Source organism: Sander lucioperca, chromosome 20 (assembly GCF_008315115.2).
Source record: "Sander lucioperca isolate FBNREF2018 chromosome 20, SLUC_FBN_1.2, whole genome shotgun sequence".
Classification (NCBI taxonomy): Eukaryota; Metazoa; Chordata; class Actinopteri; order Perciformes; family Percidae; genus Sander; species Sander lucioperca.
The window spans coordinates 25,049,620-25,070,944 of record NC_050192.1 but is presented as its reverse complement, the minus strand read 5'-3'; the positions used below and the strand labels follow the sequence as shown (position 1 = coordinate 25,070,944).

At 41.5% G+C, this 21,325-nt stretch overlaps 1 protein-coding gene across 3 annotated transcripts in view; it reads left to right on the top strand.

Annotated features, from left to right (window-relative positions):
• The window catches only part of camk1da (calcium/calmodulin-dependent protein kinase 1Da), an 86,236-nt gene that overhangs the window by 60,028 nt on the left and 4,883 nt on the right, over nt 1–21,325 (top strand). The window contains exons 6-12 of one of the 3 annotated variants that reach the window (XR_004106081.2): nt 1,174–1,249; nt 5,467–5,579; nt 6,410–6,488; nt 6,607–6,694; nt 7,404–7,665; nt 9,218–12,346; nt 12,760–15,835. Coding sequence is in view for 1 of the 3 variants with exons in the window: in XM_031306097.2 (XP_031161957.1) it covers nt 1,174–1,249; nt 5,467–5,579; nt 6,410–6,488; nt 6,607–6,694; nt 7,404–7,665; nt 9,218–9,342 (743 nt within the window). In the remaining 2 variants the exon portion in view is untranslated. Of the gene's footprint in view, nt 1–1,173; nt 1,250–5,466; nt 5,580–6,409; nt 6,489–6,606; nt 6,695–7,403; nt 7,666–9,217; nt 15,836–21,325 lie in introns of those variants that run through there. The other 2 variants (XR_004895977.1, XM_031306097.2) reach the window with 2 other exon arrangements.

The following is a 21,325-nucleotide window of genomic DNA, read 5'->3' as shown; positions in this document are numbered from 1 at the left end:
TGTGTGTGTGTGTGTGTGTGTGTGTGTGTGTGTGTGTGTGTGTGTGTGTGTGTGTGTGTGTGTGTGTGTGTGTGTGTGTGTGAGGGGGTGTTATGGTGAGCTCACTGTTGTCAGTAATTTGCTCTGTCCAAGGCTAATGAGTCACAGGGGAAGGTCAGGCCAGGCCTGTCTGCTGTATAAACACCAAGATCAGAGAAAACAACAGAGAAGAAGATTTTACAAAACAGCTGAAAGAAAAATAGTGTCTTTTGTATCGCTTCCTCCGATTTGACTCCACCGATCTCCCCATAGTAAAACAACGGCACAGCAAGCGCAGAGCGGTTTTACCGCTGATCATGTGTAGGCGGCATTAAAAGATAAATATAGTCGCTAAATCATGACATCATTGCTTTGTTTGGGTTTTTAATTTAGGTCTTGTTCATGTCAGTTAAACTTCTTGCAGCCGTGAGAACCTGTACCTCCCGCAGAAGATTTCCCATCATTAACCACACTGACATGTGATTTTAATTTTGAGAGTCTGCACATTTTCTCTGTATTCAGGCTCATAAAACAGCTACATTTCCACGTAAAAATCGCACGGGAGTTTTAACTGGACCTCAAGCTGACAAGAAAGGAATATGCTCCTAATAACACAATCCCAATTTAAGTTTAGTTCTCCAAACACCAGGCTACTGCAACATGGAGTAACATTAGGCTCGTTCGAGATAGGCCAGGCCTGCGCAGAATCACTCACCGGCAATCGCCGCCCAATGCATGACGGTCAGATTTTTGTCCGACTTGATCCCGACTAGCTCTGACGTCATGCACACGTGGCCAACAATAACCTCACGAGATCAATGCGCCCGCATTTTCCACCGACTGCCAGACCCAGGGCATGATGGGAAACGCCTGGCTCTCAGGCAAGCTGATACATGGATCTGGTAACATTTTAATACATCAGAATTGGACCTAACAGGATGTGAGTGTTTCTGTGACTTCCTGTTCAGAGTGAAGGCTGTCTGAAACAGCTGGAAACTGTCCGAATTCACCGCAGCGTTTTGTCACCGCCCACTGCTGCTGCCGCCTGCTCCCGTCCACTTTACAGGCGAGGCGCAGCTCATCTCGAACGAGCCTATTAGTACATTAGTAGCAAAAGCAAGTGACTAAAGCCCACCATTTTTTTCTTTCTTTCAGCTCCAGAGGTTCTTGCCCAGAAACCGTACAGTAAGGCCGTGGACTGCTGGTCCATTGGAGTGATCGCCTACATCCTGTAAGTACCAACTGCTCTTCTTCTGCGTTACATCACACTGTACAGCAAGTGGTTTCATCCAGGCAGCCTGACTGATCAACACAGGTTCAGTTGGTGTCAGGCGGTGTTATAGCCAAGAGCACCTAAACCGAGACCAAGTCATTACCAAGACCAGAGCATATCGAGACCGAGACAAGACTGAGACTTTGAGGGGTTGAGACCGAGACAAGACCAAACAACTGAAACATACGGTATATACACAACTTATATGTATAGCTAATATTCACTGAATCCCTTTGAGTGAGGGGTGAAGACATTTTTAAAGTTTTGGTACAGAGGCAGATTGATAACATCAGCCAGCTAGCTTCGCTAGCATCACTTACACTTACCGTTCTTTATGCTTCCTATCCTTAGTGTAGATAAAAAATGTAGGTGGTCCCACCTGTGTCGGTTAGCGTTACATTGCAGAATTTACTCGCTGCTGTGGGTTTTCAGAATAAAAAATATAATATAATGTTAAAAAATAAATTGTTATTACCCAACGATTTGGCTGACATCTCCCAGACAGCCAGAGCTTCTTCTCCTGTCACCTACATTCATTTTGGGAGTGTGTGTTAAGGAGGGCGGGGAACAGGGGTTAACAGTTACACATTTCAAACTAGGAATGAGTCGAGTTATTGGTTACATTTGAAGCAGGGAGTTTTACATCCAATCACAGTAATTCATAATCACAGTTAACACATAAATCAGGCGATGCACAGGCAATTTAGTGATTTCCCTGCAGCTGTGGTCTCGACCAGTCTTAAAATAAAATCCAGAGTCCTCTTCGTCCGAGACCAGAGACAAGGCCGAGTAAAAATGCGGTCAATTCTGAGACTGGTCTCGAGTACTACAACACTGGTGTCAGGTTCACAGTTTACATGAGTTTCTCACCAGGAGCCACGTTAACACCTCATGTCAGATGCAGCCGCACGCAGTTTTTTTCTACCGACTGCAAGACCCAGGGCACAATGGGAAGCGCCTGGCTCTGAGCTGATCTAACAGCTGATTGGTTCAGGATTGACTCAACAATAAGAAGTTTTACGTAAACTTATGTATTTATAAAACGTATATATGTATAAAACTTCATATATATATATATATATATATATAGGCTGAACACAGATTTGTACTCTCGACACCAGTTTAGTACTTGAGAGATCCAGCTGTGTGAATTTGTGCACGGAAATGTACAAATGTGAATTTAGTTTGTTGCGCACAAATATTTAGACACAAGTGTCCAATTTTTGTTTCACTTCACAAAACCTTATTTACATTTGCAAATCTTATAAAACACGGGTAAATAATATCTCCACCCCACAGTGCTGGAACATCTCTCAAATCAATTGAAAACAGTCCTGCTTAGACATCTGTCTTCTCCTTCATGAAGGAATCTGTGACATCTATTGGAAACACACACAATGACTCACCTGGAGCTTAGCTTACACACACACACACACACACACACACACACACAACCACTGGCTGAGTGGGGATGTATTACTAACTTAAACACCTAAAACCACCTCCACATTCTTTTCATTAAGCTAGGTAGCATCAATGTGTTATGCTCTAGCAACTGCAATCTCAATCAAAAGTTTCAAAGTTTGCAATGCTAGTAAACGCAAATGTGTGCATGGAGCCTTCTCCCCTCAAAGGTCACAGAACTTGAAACCCTTTCGTTGGTCCCACGTGTGTGTGTGTGTGTGTGTGTGTATTTGTTGATTTGTGTGTGTGTGTGTGTGTGTGTGTGTGTGTGTGTGTGTGTGTGTGTGTGTGTGTGTGTGTGTGTGTGTGCCGTCATCAGGGCCAGATGGAGCTCTGTGTAATGGCCTTGTATGGACATGGAGCTGCAGGCTAGACTTCTTTTTCTCTGCTTTTTGTTTTTCTTCTGCTGTGTCACCCCCCTCACCTCTTACCACCACACAGACACACACACACACACACACTTTCACTTTTTTGTGTTTGTGTGTGTGTGTGTGTGTGTGTGTGTGTGTGTGTGTGTGTGTGTGTGTGTGTGTGTGTGCATGTGTTTCAGTGTGCGTGAACAATAAAACCTCCAACATCTGTGTGCTATGCTTACTGTTATGTGCATATGGTTGTTTTACTGTGTGTGTGTGTGTGTGTGTGTGTGTGTGTGTGTGTGTGTGTGTGTGTGTGTGTGTGTGTGTGTGTGTGTGTGTGGCTGACTCTTGTTGCACAGATAGCTAGATAGATAGATAGATAGATAGATAGATAGATAGATAGATGATGGATGAATAGATTTTATTGTCATTCAACTGTACATACAGAATGCACATATGAACGAGTTTGACAGGACATAAATATTAATATTGTACAAATTGAAAGGTGTAAGCCTACTTGCTTTATGTCAGCACATCTGATCTAAATATCTCCCATCCCAGTATGGTACAGAACGGCCAACTACAGCAGGGTACTCTGCAAAGGTCTCTCATTGTCTCTCTCTCTCTCTGTGACGCCGCCTTCTTTTTCTATTATATACATTGGTGAATTTTTGGTGTCACAATAAGTTTCTTTTTATGTCTGTGAACCACATGTTAAATTAATCTTTTTCTATAAAAATGAATGAAATTAGGTTTTGGTGCAGCTGCCATCTTAGTGGAGTGTGTGTGTGCGTGTGTTTGTTTGTGTGTGTGTGTGTGTGTGTGTGCGTGCGTGCGTGCGCGTGCATGCGTGTGAAGGTGAAAGAGAGAAAGAGCAGCTCCCTGCTGGCAATTAGCACAATTAGCGTTGGGATTCAGACCATGTTAGCTTTTAGCTGCTGCTCAGGTGGAAAGATCACGTCAGGTAATTAGCCATGATAATCACCTGGGATCTGTGTGTGTGTGTGTGTGTGTGTGTGTGTGTGTGTGTGTGTGTGTGTGTGTGTGTGTGTGTGTGTGTGTGTGTGTGTGTGTGTGTGTGTGTGTGTGTGTGTGTTCAGTTGGATGGATGGTGAGTGACGGCTGAGTCTCCAACCAAAAGGGAAGCATCTTATGACACCAGGCAGACACTTATTTCTTCCTGGTGTGTGTGTTCAAACATGTGTATGAGTGTGTGTTGTGAGTGGGTTTAATGGAGTGGAGGGTTGGCTGAGTGACAGATGAGTTTGTAACTAAATGAGAAGCCAGCAGAACAAACGGAAAGCCTTACTTTCCTCACGGCAGGCAGACTCCTTCCTTTCTTCCCGGTGTGTTTTTCTTTCAATCCGTTTGTGTGTGCGTGTGTGGGTATTGATGGAGAACGGCATTTTAATGAGTTTTTATCAGAATCTCTTGGTGCATCCAGAACTTTAGTAATGAGGTGCAGATGATGTTTTTGGTTGAGCAGCAGCTCAGCTGTTGGTTCAGTTGGCTCATTATGGAGAATCAGACTGGAGCCTGAAGCTTCAGTTGGCACTGAGAACCAGTTATCTAATGTTCACCCGATTAAGATGATACAGCCAACTACTGCCAGGACTACGAATAAAGAGGCTGTCACATTAACTACTGCTGGACCAACATGACATTTTCCCCTGCAACAAATACAGGCAAGAAAACCATTAACAAACGGACACAATTTGCCGGATATTGATACAGATCCCATGATGGCAGATGTATGCAAATGTAGAGACAAAAAACCTGAACACATTTTGTTCATGTATAGTTATAATATGGTTGGAATCATCGATATTTTGTAAAATGATAACATGATCATATGTTCACCTTAATATTCTACCAAAGGTCAATATAAAGTAATATAATATTTCCCAGGCCTTTTCCAGGGCTATGGGTGTTCATGATATATTGTTACCACTCTTATCAACGAGTCATCCGAATGAGTAAATGAATGTAGTGTAGGGTTGCATTCGTTAATGAATATGTCCATTACTTTAACGTATAATTGTTAGTTAGTAAAAAAAATAACGCCCAACAAACTTTCCAGAGCCAGAGCTAACAACTTCAAATAACTTGTTTTGTCCAACCAATGATAATACAACTGATCGTTTCAGCCCTAAATGAATGACTTAATAAATTAGCAAATGAATGAATGATTTAATGACTGTTAATAGATAAAGCAATCAGTAAATGAACTTATTTTGTACAGCATGAAATGACAAAGTTAGTTAGCAAATGACTCGATGACCGAATGAGGAATAGACTAAATGAAAGACGTAATGAACGAATGAACGGTTGACTGAGTACGTGTCTTGTCTGCAGGCTGTGTGGTTACCCTCCGTTCTACGATGAAAACGACTCCAAGCTGTTCGAACAGATCCTGAAAGCCGACTACGAGTTTGACACACCCTACTGGGACGACATATCAGACTCAGGTTAGTCTTCTTCCTCCTCTTCCTCCTCCTCCTCCACCTTCTTTTTTCTCTGATTCCTTGACCATTTTCCCTTCCTCCTCCTCTGTCCACCACACATGGCACACATGGACCACACAGCACCTCTCCATCACGGCCTGACAGCATCTGCCTGGAATTAATGCATTTGGGAGTGTGTGTGTGTGTGTGTGTGTGTGTGTGTGTGTGTGTGTGTGTGTGTGTGTGTGTGTGTAGAGTGAGAAACACACTCACATAGAATGTACACAGGCTAACAAAAAGGCATAAAATCTATACAGATATTAATTTACAGTCAGAAATGTTAACAGAGAATTTATGTGTGTGTGTGTGTGTGTGTGTGTGTGTGTGTGTGTGTGTGTGTGTGTGTGTGTGTGTGTGTGTGTGTGTGTGTTGGTTGGGGATAAAATAGCATTTATGTGCTGTCAGGTAAAGCCTTGTTTTCAAAAGTGTCAGGTTTCCTCTTGAAGCAAAGATAGCAGACGGTGCTCAGAACAAATGGAAATCTCCATAGTTACGTGGGTTTTTGCAGATTTCTGCTATTTTGTAAGAAATAAAATAATTTTTCACCTTAACTGAAGATGCAGCTCTGTCTGTGGTGCCACTTTTTCCACCATTGTAACCCTCTGAAACCCGAACTCAACAGGATATTGTTGTTAAACTAATGTCAAGATGTGTTTACCATGTTAAAAAGTCGTAAATTTGACTTGCTGAAACCTGCAGAAACCCTGACAAAGAATTGTGTCAAGTTGGTATGATGTTTTGTGGTCTAAAGTTATTGTTTTATTGCCCTTTCAATCTTTTTTTTCTTCTCCCAGCCAAGGATTTCATTGGCAGTCTGATGGAGAAAGATCCAGCCAAGCGTTTCACCTGCGATCAGGCACTCAGACACCCCTGGTGAGAAACACACTCACACAGAATGGCATGCACAGGCTAACAAAAAGGCATACCATCTATACAGATATTAATTTACAGTCAGAAATGTTGAGACTTTATGTGTGTGCGTGTGTATCAGGATCGCCGGGGATACAGCACTCTGCAAGAACATCCATGAGTCAGTCAGCCGACAGATCAAAAAGAACTTCGCCAAGAGCAAATGGAGGGTAAATTTTGTTTACTGCAGTTTATTCTTTGTGGTTTTGGCTCTATTGCAGCATATTACTCCAGTACGACTCCTCAAACGATTGTCTGTGTTTTTAGAAGATGAATCACTCTGTAAAAGTAAAAACATATGGCCAGGAGTTGACCTTCATCATCCACTTTTCCTCCTGCAGCTCTTAGAAGAAGAGTGACTAACCCGCAGCCTCGAAACAAATTCCTGTCTCTTTAAGAACTGCTCCTCACACAGTATGTCATTTCCAGCTCTGGGTGTTAATAGCACATCCAGCTTGTGTAATATTTAAACCTCGCACGTTTTTAATCAAAGATAAACTGCAACAGAAGACACTATCATGGTATTTGTGCACTAGTTCATCAAAAGCAGATTCTGGTCTGCAACCTCAAAGCCATTATGAAATGAAAAATCTTTCTTTTCAATGACGTAATATCCTTAATAATCCTTAGTGTAATCCCCTGCTGGTCCACAGCACATTGATAGTACAGAGACCTCATCCTGAACCAAAAGATAAAAATAAAACCATCACAGAGAAGTTCTGCTCCTTACCGCCTCTCAACTGATATTCCTTTGGTTTAAACTTCTGAATGACCCGTTGCCGTTATGTCACAAAACATCTTATTTTAGAGACATGTAATAAAAGATGCTACTGAAATGTAAAATAAAATCTCATCTTCCCATTTCCTACCTCTCTCCAGCAAGCGTTCAATGCCACCGCCGTGGTTCGGCACATGAGGCGGCTGCAGCTTGGCAGCAGCATGGGGAGCAGCGTGGACGCCTCCAACCCGCCGACCAGGCCGAGCCAGACGCAGAGGCCGGCCCAGAGCCAGAGCCAGGCGGGCCAGAACCAGCCAGCTCAGAGCCAAAACACCGGCCAGGCGGCACAGAGCCAGAGCGCCAACACAGCCGCCAGCAAAAGCTCTTCCATAGACAACAACATAGCAGCTCCCCGCAAGGAATGTGAGTCAGTAGTATCAGTAGCACCAGAAAGTCAAGAGAACATATGTGTATTACACAAAGTTAAAGAATGGATAATTGGCTAAAACCCCTCAACCCTGAACAGCAATTGTCCAATCCTAGTTTAGCAACCGCCAATAGGCACAGCAGTCCTTTCATTTGGATAGGTTGTTTATTACTATAAACTTTTTTTTAACAATTTGTTTACACTTTTTTAAACACTTTTTAATAAAATATAATAAATAAAATATATATAAAATAAAAAAAGAATAAGAAATAAAATACTGCTGCAAAGTTCTCCACTAAATAAAATTCTCTCAGTCTCAAACCAATATCACATAATAAAATATAATGAAAAATATAAATAAATAACTATGGATTACAGTGCAGCATTATCAATCCCAGCTTGTCAACAACCGAGTATGGTCGTAGATCAGCTGCTATAAAAACACCAATTGCTTTCGTTATTGCGTTGGCCCGATCGGAATTACCAGCAAAGGTCTGTTTAAATGCCAACGGGAGCTGTGTTTGAATTACGGTGTTTTTTTTCCTCGTAGTAGTGATGTTCACACTCGCGTGATGCCTTTTCAAGTGCGTTAACAAGTTTGAAGTGTTGCCAGAAACATACCCGATCATTCCTGAGCAACGTCGGCACACTGCTTTCGTCTTATCGACTAGTCTTTGTCCGTTGACGTATTTCACTGGGAAACCGAAGCGTTCCCAAACAGGAGACCTTAATGATATGGGTGGCTCTTCAAGCTCCGGCTTGTCCGTACTGTCTATGGGCTTGTCTGCATTGGCCATGACGCTAGCTAGCGAGAGGCTGGGCTAAAGCGTGCCGTGTATGTTGTTGTACAGCGCGTGGTGTGTGGTTTTTATTTTTTTCCCCAAACCACTTCGATTTCATTGGTTTAGGTTACAGTGACGGCGGGTAGGTTTAGAGATCAGTGTTTGGTGTAGGCAATCTGTACAGTGATTGACATATTGACATTCACAATGAAGAATCAGCTGCAGGGCGGGATTTGCGCTGAACGTGGAGACTTCCGCCACTTAATATGTTCGTGTGGAAACACGAAAATTGACCTATGTTCCGCACACAAAAGATTGCATTCGGTGCACATGTGCACCGCACGGAATGCTCTGTACCGAAACGGTCCGGTACGAATACACGTACCGTTACACAACTAATAAACAAGCATACAAAATTTTAAGTCATGCAATAATCCAATAACTTTAAACAGCATACAACTATACACTGTGTGTACATACCCATTTATATATTCAGGTCACCTTTCTGTATTTGTAGCATTGTTTTCTTGAATCTATTTTTGAACTGTATAATATTATGGCTCTGTTTGATCTCATTGTTTAGACCATTCCAAAAGGTCACCCCACAAACTGAAATACACATGCTTTTATATTGCACATGTGCCGTGTGTGAATAGAAGGTACGGTTTTGTAACGAAAGGGGACGTAGCTTAGCGAAGGGTCAGCGACAGCATTATTAAAAAAATATACATCGCTGCTGATCCCTCTACCGACTCTTCCCTCTCAGGTGCAGCTGCACCGGTCACGCCCTGCAGTCTGGCGTCTGCAGCCTCTTCTCCGGCCGCCGGGGCAGAGCTGAACCGGCCACATCCCTCCGCGGTCGCCGCTCCGGTGCTCACGGAGACCAAGTGACGCCAGGTCCCGCGGGGAACCAGCTGGGAGGCCACGGCGCTGTGAAGCAGAGAGACGGAAAGAGACGGAGAACGACAGAAGAGGAAGATCTCCCTCTTCTCCCCCCCCCACCTCTTCTTCGTTCCTCCCTCTCCTCACTGCATTTCTACTTGGATGCGCCCCCCCACCCCCCAGCAAGTTCCCCGCCCTGCTCCCAAGAGAGCAGATGACTTTACCCCTGCCCCACCGATTCAAGCCACACAGCGTACTGTACGTTCGCCCGCCAATCAGCCCACCCACCCACCCACCTACCAGGACGCCGTGTAGGATTCCTCCTGACTCTTCAGTGAGGAAGTTTGTACGGCCGGCTGTGATTGGTTGCTGTCTAATGATTAAATGGGGTGTCGACTGCTGCGAGCTCGAGCAGTTAATTGGTGGTTCACGGTGGGGCCGGTGGTGATATTATTCAATGTCAGTCAACATCAACTTCCCTCTTGAATCTGGTCTTTCCTTCGACACTTTATTTAGCTTTTTTTTCTTCCAAATTAGGTTTGACTGTTGACAATTGGATTTTTTTTTTTTTTTTATTATTACGGTTAATGTTAAAGGTGGTATGTGTAACTTTTAAAAAATTTGATAGTGCTACTTTGGTATAATTACTGGAAATAATCACGACCATCGCAGGGATGATGAGTCACATCCAGCAGATTACCTCCAGATCTGACCTGGTGACAGAGGCTGTCTTCTTAGGGATGATCTGATTTGTTTGCACTAATTGTACTAATGTAGCAAACTAATGTGACAATGATGTCATGTGAAAATGCTACATATTGCACCTTTGAGATATTTTATTTTATGTCCTTATGGGCTTGTTTGTCTGTTTGTGCTTTAATAAGTGCTTTAAAAGTACCATACGACTGTTGAGATGGGGAAACATGAATAAGCGCTTTATGTATTTTGCACAAAGAGGGTCAGATATGTTCTCAGACACAGATTAGCCACCATCCACCTATGTTTATCAGAGAGTAGAGATTGTAAATCTTTATGTATAAAAAAAAAAAAGAAATAATAACCCAGAGTGGATGTTAGAGCATTGTACAGCTTGTTTATTGCCTGAAAGATTCTGATCTGTTTATTATTTTCTTACTTTATAAGACTTATATAACAATCACCCTTTAAGGGACACACACACAGGTTACTAAGGAACATGCAGCAGGTTTAGGATAGGATAGAGGTATTTGCTGGAAACTGCCTCCAGTTGAGAATGTTAGCGACTACACGATAGCTTGGCGTTTGATTTTCCTAAACTAAGGAGCCCCAAGCAGCGCGGTGCAGTTCCAAGATGGCTACAAGACATGCTACAAAGCATCTCAAGACACCAAACTGCTTCCCACATGGGTCCTCAGAGTATTTGGCTTGGGTGGAGACAAGATGGAGAGGCTGTCGCCTGCCGCTTTTCCTCCCCCCCCCCTTGCTCCAAAGAAGCCATTTTTGCATCGTCAAGCTTCACCCAGTTCAGAAGTGCTCAGGGAAAACTGTGGCTGCACTGTGAGCTGGTGAATACCCATTTTCCTGGTTTAGGTTGTTCCGTCAGTGTTTTTGGTCCAGGTGTTGTGGCATCACAGTTAATGATCCAGAGCTCAAGGCATTAGCTGCGTCCCCATTGCAGTGTTGTAGTGACTTCTGACTTGAATATTGAAGACTGAAGACTTGGGCCCAGACTATTCCATCGAGGACTCCAAGGTTGTTTTTTTACTCGATCATCTTGCAGAACTTGTTCCGCAATTTTTTGGCTCTTCTGTATTTTGTTGATGCAATTCCCAATCCTGGAACAGTGAGCCAGAGCTCTTTGCTTGACGGGATTTGGACGGAAGCGCCAAAACAACATGGAGGATAGGTTAGTTCTTGCTGTATTCGGGGATCCCTTCCTTTATGGCCCAACAGCAGACAGTTATTGTGACCGAAATCAGAAGCTTGGTTAGCGTAGCTTGGTTCACACCAGTGGCGATTTTAGACCCTTTTTAGGGGGGCTCAAGCCCCCCTAAATTTCATCTCAGCTCCCCTAAAAATTATAATAATAAAAAACATGTCTTAGTGCTTCAAGTTAGAGTTTGCGAACTTGTCTGTTTGTGACAGAGGGCAAACTATTAATATCCTGTGTCGCAGTCGCCAATGCACCTGTAACCCAGTCAAGGAAAGTTTTATTTTTTTATTAATTTATTGTTTACACCTCATTATCATTTCAATTGATTCTGGTATGAATGACTTAAATCCACAACTTGGAGTCCCTTTTTAATCATTCTAAGTTCCATATGACAGACTGACTTTGTTTTAATTTGTTCTTGATGGAACCTTCTCATGACTCTGACTCATGATTGCAGCAGCCTGGATTGTGTCACTACATAGACATAACTCAGAGGGCAGAACTGTACGATGTTGGGTGCCTACCTACGCACACATATCAGATTGTCATGATGCAATTCTTCTGATCCCTTTATTGTGAATTGTAGCCAAAGACTAGTGCTAGGTACAAAGACAATTTGGTTCATTCTACTCGATGAATTAGGGAGAACAGAACTAGATAGGAAGCTGTTCGAGTGGACTACAACTAAGGGCTGAACTCTAGCTGCAAATTAGTTTGGAGAGAAATGTATTCGCCTTTGATCCCTTCCTAATCTGTTGCCATTTACCTTTTCATTAGCTACACAGAGTGCTGCTGAAAAAGTGAGATCACAGCTGGATAAAAGGCAAATGACAGTAAATCAACACTCACCCAAGCTTTCTGGAATTCACTTTTGGCTCGCCGCGTCGTGTGTATTGAGTTCCACCGATTTGGCACTGAAGTTGACTAAAACAAACCATGACAAGGCATTTGTGGATGCTGTCCAGTCTAAATCTGTCTCCCTCCTTACTGTGTTCTCTGTCTTTTGACAGCAGCACCTACTTCCTTCAATAAGCTCTGCAAGGACAATTCCAGTGTGTTTGGATTTTCTGGTCTTTCCCACTGTTTTCCTAAACCAAAAATGTGTTAGTCCCCCCCAATACTTTACAACCTGCCCCATCTGTAGCTCTCAGCCCCAAGCCAATTGGCTCCAACTGAAGACTTAAATCTTTCAAATTGAGTCACAGATCTGTAGTTGACAAGAGAAAGAACCTAATGTAACGAAAAAGGCTACCAGCTATTGGTTGAAAGTTTTACTTTGAATCTTAAGTTTTTGCTTTATTAACAAGCAGAAATGCAGTACCAAATCACTGTCACTGTCACTGTACAATTTTATATTAGCAGTCTGGTTGTAAGCCGTCATTCACAGTGATGGATTTACACTCACTGCAGTACATGGCTCACGGTGTAATTGAAAACGCTTTAGCGAAACTGATTTCTAATTTCTTTTTGGTGTCGTAGGAATGTAAAAATAAGACAAACCGTTAAAAGGATAGGAATTTTTGTCAGAAACCTCTAATCACACGGGAATTGTCCACCTCGTTCCTATGTATGGGACTCCAAACACACACACCAGATCTACTATGTTGTTGTTCAAGCACTTAGGCATAAAGTGTGAAACTTGCAGATGTGGTAACAGCACCGACATGGTTGATGCTTTTAGACGAATCATTGCAGTTTGTCCTAGCAACTAATCCAGTCATAATAGAGTTTATGTTCAATAGTTTTGTTAGGGTTAGGTGTGTAAGAAAAGGCCAGTTAGCCTGATTTATTTTATTTTAAATGTGCAGTCATAGAGAAAGCTAACATTTTAGTGTTTCTTACTGATTTACAACACCCACATTGCACTACACCGTTCACCTTTCAGAAATATATATTCATTCTGACGTTTTTACAGTGGGGTCTTGTGTTACATGTTTCTCTACTAACCAAACTCTAAAGTCAATCCATGTAGTTATCCATGTGTTAATGAGGGGAACTTTTAACCATGTAAGGGCTTTATTCCAATGATCACCTTAATCTAATTATTCACTGTAACCATGTATACTGTACATCCCCATTGATTGCTATGCATTTTTTTAAACATTTTTAAGTGTTGTCAATGCTTTTTCTTGGAAGTGGGATCAGGAAACAACATCAGCACCTATAGTTAAAAAAAAAAAAAACTTTGTTTGGGGGAAAAAAAATAGTTGCAAGACACAGAATCCCTGCCAGATCTTAGACAATTACAATCACTTAACTATTAATTATTATTATTATTATTATTATTGAATGAGCGTCATTGTAAAAGTGGTGTACCAGGTTTCTCCTCTGGCACAAAAGCTGTTAACCAATCGACAGCCAACACGTAAGAATATGTTTAGTCAAATGTGATGTCGTCCACTTCAGTGTGGACGTTTGGGTTTACGAATGTATTGGGAGGCAGGCTGAGGGTTCAGGTTCATGCTGCTCTGTGGTTTTATGTCTGCTGTTAAAAAAAAAAGTTTTCTGAATGGCTCTTTTCATGTTAAAGATGCTACTGTACACTACTACTGCACTGTAAATAGATTGTGAATATGAATGATCATTTTCAAGATAATATTTACAAAAGTTTTGCTGTTAAGGCACGTGAGAGTGAACGAGTAAGCGAGTGAGCGTGTCGAGGGAAGTTGATTGTATTCTCTATGGAATGTTTAATGTAAAAACAAAACAAACAAAAAAAGCTAAAAAAAAAAAAAAAAAAATCCCCTTTACAGTTTGCTGTCATATATACTGTCCAGCACTGTGTGGCTGCCATCTGCAGAGCTACACAGTGCAGTTTAACGCCATTAGTGTTCCACCACCACTTCAGTGTCAGTCCAACTAAAAGTGAAAGCATCGTTTACTGAACTCAGGCTTATGTTTTTGCCATTCTAAAGGAAGAAATCCAAAGCTGTGACCGACTCCGAAACACACTGTTAAGGACGAGGGGCGCTCTCGTCCACCCTTTCCCCTTTGAGCTCACACTCCCTTTTTTTTTTTTTTTTTTTTTAAAGAAGTCGCCGTCACAAAAGATGAAAACACAAGCATGTCGAGAAAAAAGTGCTTCAAGAAGTCAACTATACCATGAGTGTTTTGCATAATCTTATATGCCCTTGTATGATGTTAGTATCTCTGTAATATGTAAAGATGTACACAGGTTGAGAGTTTCAAGTCCACAAAAAGCTGAGTTTACTCAGTAGAAGAGTTTCACTTCTACAAACAGTTTGGATAGGCGGAAATAATCTCATCACTTAATGCAACACAGCTAACTGACATTTAAATAAGGAGGGCTGGATACCATGTTCCAATGTAAGTTGCTCTAATGCTGCTTATGGGAGTGACTTCCAGCTGATTTCCTGCATAACATGTGGACATGGCATGAAAATAATTTATTAACAAAAACTTTTTTATTGTACCAAGTGGCAAGGAATGTTGTTTATTTATTCATGACCTTTACATTTCTTACTTTAACTTACCTAGTTAGCAATAGCCTTATAAAGATAGTAGGAAATTTAGCTAGGCTAGGTAGCTAACTTAGATAGCTTATATAATGTATTCCAAAAAGTCAAAGGCCAGCCCTGTTGCTTACTTTGCTTTTAAGTAATTTAAGTAGGCTACATGTAGCTATTGGCTATGTGCATTAACTTACCTAGCTAGCAATAGCCTTGTAGGGCTAGTTGGAAAGCTAGGTAGCTAACTTAGATTGCATTGTGTATATATATCGTGACTATTTTATCCCAAACGAGCAAAGGCTAGCACTGTTGCTAACTCTGCTTCCAAGGAAGTCAAGTCCATAGCTATTGGCTATGTTCTTTACTTAGGCTACATAGTTAGCGGTGGATGTCATGCTTAATTCTACACATTAATATATTTGCTTTGTTGGCTCAGAATTCTTCTACTGAACTAAACAAAGATGTGAGTTTACTTATATGTAAATGTTTCGGTATAAATTGTTGCCAAATACTTTAGGAGTCACAATAATAGCATTGTCTCTCATGTACTCAAAAGGTTGTAAGCATTAGTAAATCCAGTGCAAAGCTGCCTTGCTAGCAGCTGTGCTTCGGTCTAGCTAATGTTAAAAACAGCCCTTTACCTCAATATTTGACTCAACTAATAGAAGAAGACATGCCTTTATTTATCCTGTAAGGGGAAATTCACATTTAATTTAATGAGAGCAGCTCTGCCTCTGAGAATTGTTTGTAGGACTAAAACTTTATACAATCTGCTTTTTTGGGACCCAGTGTCTCCCTGTGGGTGTCCTCGTCCAGAGCCTGCTGAGTTGTAGCTGGCTGTATTGTATTTACTCTCTGCATGTGACCACAACAAATTCCCATCCTGTGCACCATCACCACGCCCACGACACCCATGTTTCTCAGAGCAGGCACCGCCTGCCGCACTTATTGTGCTGTGATGACGATTATGATGATGATGATGACTTTCTGTTAATGGGGCTTGTATATCCGATGCCTTCGACAATCGTGCACATATCAGAGTTACCATGACAACACAGGGCAGAGCGACTGATTGTGTTTTGTTTGTCTTTCTCCTGGAATAAATCCTGAATGATGGTAATATATTTTTGTGTTTGGGTCTGAAAAAATAGGGCTGGCTTATTAGTACTACCTATCTTAGTAGTACTACTTATTAGAATTAGGAGTACATTTCCTTTGTGTGTGTGTGTGTGTGTGTGTGTGTGTGTGTGTGTGTGTGTGTGTGTATTCAGTATTTCAAAACTTGCAACTCCAGGATCCATGCATGTGGATGTAAAGCAGACACCAGACCCACTTTAACGAACATATTGTCTAGATATGCTGCACAGCAGGTGTTTAGCAGACAGTAGACAGATGTTGCAAACACATAAGGCACATGTTGCCTTTAATAGCACATGGGATACATTATTAGGCGTAAAGCATTAAACACATTGTCTACAGATGTTATTTCCCCATAAAAAAAATGTGTTCAGCCTCCTTACACTTCAGTAAATGACTGTACAGTTGAAACTAAGGGTTCAGTAAGAGTTCAGATAAAAACAGCCTAGAAAAAAACTGAAAAGACTACTCAGTAGTTCTGCCTTATTAGTGTTTTTTCTGGGACAACTTCAGTTTCCAAACATCTTTGAATCTTCACAGCTGCAAAGTGTGGATGATTCAGTAGGTATTGATAAGGTATTGACTGAATTAAGCAAAACCCATTAATGGTTAATGATATTTTTACTTTGAAAATCAACATTTGTGAATTGGAAGATGTGAAATAAGTTGCTGTTTAACATCAAATATGTCAAATATTGTGTAGATGGTAACCCAAGATTAACAAAAGTCTCGCGAGATGGTTGCGGTTAGGCATTGGCCTTGAATGGTTAAGGTTAGGAGAGGTCGTTGAGCAGCAAGTCTCGCAAGACTTTTCGTGAGTTTTCGCAAATCTAGGATTACCATTTAGACGTGACCGGTAGATGGCATTGCCATCCAAAGTTAACATATTTAAACTTTTTTTTCGGTCCTCCACAATGGATTTTACAACCGGATGTTCTGTAGCTCCCTCACACAAGGAGAAATTAAATCCTACAGAGATATTACAAGAAGCTACATGCATTACTAGAGTAATTACATAAACAATAGACACACTACATTTTGGGGGTGGTTCAGAATGTTGGACATACTGTATGACCTCATTTCCAATAAAACTTTCTAACATTATTCTATCAACACAGACACTTACATCGATAGTCTGGCGTTATAATTTATTTGCCTCGGGTGTACTGTGGAGTGGGTAAGACTGTTTTTTAGTGGCAGGCTAGCAGATACTGTTGACTTACGCTAGCCTAGCACCCGCAAACTCTGCAACTGGAAGGACTGGATGAAAAGTGTTGAAAACGGTCTCCACTGATAAATAACACACTGGCTAACTTGGAAATGAGGTCCTATGTCCAAAATTCTGAACCACCCTTTTAATATGTTTTATTGTATTCTTTGTAAACAATGCGACATCACAATAGCAACATATCATCATGCATGTTTCGTTTTGCCGTCCTGCCATCCCGTGTTTGTTTTTCCCGCTCTGTCCAAAAGGCGTTGTCCTTCTGTGAATGCAGCAATAGTCTCGTTCATTCTGTACGTTTACACAATCACAGCAAACCACGACTTTTGGCTTCTCCATCTCAATGAATTTGGTGCCTGGTTGGGGTTCCCAACGATGCTCGTTGACTTTTGCTCAACTTCGTGATTGTTTCTCATTGGAGTGGAAACAAACTTCAATTTGCACTGCAGTAAATATGCGTCTGTTTTCTCCATTGACTTCATATGCATTGGTGCCGTATTTGAATTTCACTCTGCATTTTCTCTGAACACAACTTAAGAGAGAAGAAAACAATGGGAGGTGATATATCAACAAAAGCTGCAGGCTACTCTCTGCCCTTCTATTCCCTTTCTACGCTATAGTTAATAAGTTAATATACATTGCTTATATTTAAAAGCAATCTCGACTGAAGTGACTTCCTGTAGCTTGACATGATGTTGAGTTTTCCCTGCTGAGCAGCGTTAGCCTGAAGGTTTGTATTTGCTCACCACAGATACTGAAAGTTGTGTTAATATTGGTCTGTTATTAGCAGAGTTTGGCCCGGTGAAGCCTCCTGTGGTTCAAGTCAAGACACTTCCTCTGCTTTTCCCTCCGTCTCAGTTGGAGTTTTTCCTCCTGACTGCCCGTCTATCTTGGTTCTGCACTGAGAATAGCACACACACATTGAATGCTCATTCAAAATTATTCATCCCTCTGACACACACACACACACACACACACACACACCCCAAAGCACTGAAATGAAAATTGTGAAATCAAAGTATTTCAAATCCCTTTGACACTCATGCACAATAATATGCACATGTACAGCATCACAGGCTCAAACACACACACACACACACACACAAAGCAGCAAAATTGTATTTCTGTTAAATCAAAATTGCCTGTCATTTTCACAAATTCGTATAAACATGCACGCGCACACTTACTCGCACACACATACCCACACAGCTTGTTGACTTTGGCTGTCAAGCTGTAAGTGTGTTTGTGCTCGGAGTCACTGATCTATTTGCTTCTTAAACAGATTTTTTCTCATCTTTAATTCAGGGCTTTACCCTCTCTCATCCTCTCCTCCAGCCCTTCTCTCGCTGCAGGCTTCCTTCCCCTCCTCTCTCCTCTCTCCCCCGCAGAGACATGTTGCTTTGTTCTTTACTAAGCAGCGTATATTTATTCCATAAAACTAATTGCCTAAAAAAAGGCAGATCATCTGAAACCGTGTGATAACACACCGTTTTTAATAGAAAAAATTAAGAGGTGGGATCTGGGGGAATTGGAACTGTGCAAAGACCATCCGTGTCATTTGGGCCGACAGTTCTGAATTTAAACAGCAGGGGGTGACGTGATGTTTCCCCTCTACTGTCTGTTTGCTAGCAGTTAGTAAGCTACAAATTAAAACCAAACATTAAACTGTGTTGAAAATCCTCTCACAGTAGCACAATTACACCAGCAATGCCATAAAGAAACAATTTACTTTAGAAAAGACTTATAGGTTGGAAATTCCTATTCCTATGGAATAGGTATAAGCTTAAGTTCTTTTAAATGCATGTACTCAACATCTCAACATCCTCTCGCAACCATAAACAGGAAATCTGGTAGATGACGGTGAATCAGGCCAGAACTGTCACCTGCTCCAAAGTGTCCATGGTGCAGCGATAGCTAGCTGTTTACTCTAAGTGATGTGTTCACAGGAGTGACTGTCTGTGACAGTATGTTAAGCCTACTTACAGTGCAGTGTTGTGGCCATTCACTCACTGTTTATCACAAGAATTAGACATGGAGTAATCACACTATTGATTATTTCACTGTCTGCCCTCACTGCTGTCATCTGAATGGATTACTTGGAGAAGTGACAATATTTTCCTCGCCACCTATGCCAGCCCTTCTTTTATTCTTTCTTTGTTTTCTCTTGGCTTTAATTGCTTCATACTGTGCACTTTACCTGCACCATTTATTTCAATCAAAAGTTAGTTTTTTTTTGTCTGGAGACTATTAGAGTTTTTGAGTAAACATGAATAGCCTCGGGAAGGAACTTGTTTAGGTGGAACATGTGTACGTTCAAAAGTTGTTTTAGTCGTGCAACAGAAAACTCAGATTGGTCAGATAGTCTAGCTAGCTGTCTGGATTTACCCTGCAGAGATCTGAGGAGCAGTTAACCATAGTCCTCATAAATCCACCAGAGTTTAGAATGCCAACACAAAGAAAGAAGAAGGTGACTGACATCCAGCGAAAATTCCGGCGGCACCGGAGCAATCCCAGAAGTGGAACGTCTAAGATATATACTATAACTACAATTGAGTCCTTTGGCAAGCAATTCTGTCAACAGTACAGCGTGGACTGTCAGATACAAAGTCTCACAACACTTATTTGAATTTTTTTTTTTTGATAGTAGTTCCTGTATTTCTTTCAATGATTCTGTGCTCGGCAGCAAAAAAAATTTCAGAAACTCAGTCGTCAGATATGCATGTTTGGCTGCTGCAGGGTTAGCAAAGATATAAAGTACTTCCTGTACCTGGGTTACTTGCATGCTAACTAAGCATAGACCAAGAAGATGAAGGTCTGCTACACTTTTTGCAAAAAGGAGACTGTCTGACACAATGTAAAAACATTCCTTATTTTATGCTTTATTCCTCGCCTCACCTTCACTGATCATGTCCCACAAGAGAGAAATGGCAATTTTGACTTTGGCTTTTGATGAGCGCACCTCTCTCTCTCTCTCTCTCTCTCTCTCTCTCTCTCTCTCTCTGCATCCCTCTCCATCCACCCTGCCTCTCGTTTTGTCGTGTTTTCGACGATGTGTTTTCCTTTGCTGTGGTCTCGTGATGCGACGGCTGCTTGGCTCCCTCCCGAGCTTTTGGTTTTCCAGACTGAATTAGAGGAATATTTTAGCGACGTCCCGCTGTTCAGAACATTGCTGCCCACACACACACATTCCAGTCACTTGATGGACCAGACACACACACACACACACACACACACACACACACACACACACACATACACGTCTCTTTCTCTCCCTATATACTACACATACACACATACAATGTCTCCTCTGACCTTAACCTCTCTTTACACTCTCTGCATGATGCTGGGGCTTAGCTGAACCGCTGAGTGTGTGTGTGTGTGTGTGTGTGTGTGTGTGTGTGTGTGTGTGTGTGTGTGTGTGTGTGTGTGTGTGTGTGTGTGTGTGTGTGTGTGTGTGTGTGTGTTTGTTTTTTTTGTACTCCGCTGACCCAGATGTTATGGTCTTCTTCAAACATTGTCACGTTCACACTGGTGTTCATCCAAGTTCAATTTTATATGCAGATGAACATTCCAACATTACAAAAAATATATCCACATGCAAGCTGATGTTTCAAACTTTTAAAAGCTCGAAATTAATAATAAATGAACCTTCTCAAACACCCCAGACTTCTCATTCTCAGTTACACCTCTCTCTGCTCACAAAGTAAGAAAAAAGTCGAAAAATCACAACATAATTTCGAATGAAACGTAATGTTTCTTATCATTGCTTCGCCAGGCCGTGATAACATAAAAGGCATTTTTCAATGTCTTTTCTTTGGTAAAGTTCTAATGTTTGGTTGTTGCAGATTGTCCTAGATATGTCTTTAAATCTGCTATAAGCTTGTAGTGATGAACCCACAGAGAATTATCACCCAACTCTGCAGATCCACCCAGCTCTATGTACATTTGTGGCATCTTTCAGCTCATTATTTAGTTGTGTTTTTTTTTCGGCCTGCAGCTTTAATGTTTTGATTCAGTCTAATCAGTGTTGTTTCCAGTCGCAGCAGGGGGCTGTTTTCTGTACTAAAAGAATAAAAAAGCTCTAATAAACCCACTGTACACCACCTGCCCAGCACCAAACAGCAGGCAGACAAAGTTAGCAGAATGTAACTAAGTACATTTACTCAAGTACTGCACTTAAGTACAAATTTCAGGCACTTGTACTTCACTTGAGTCTTTTCTTTTCAAGCCACATTCCATTTCTACTCA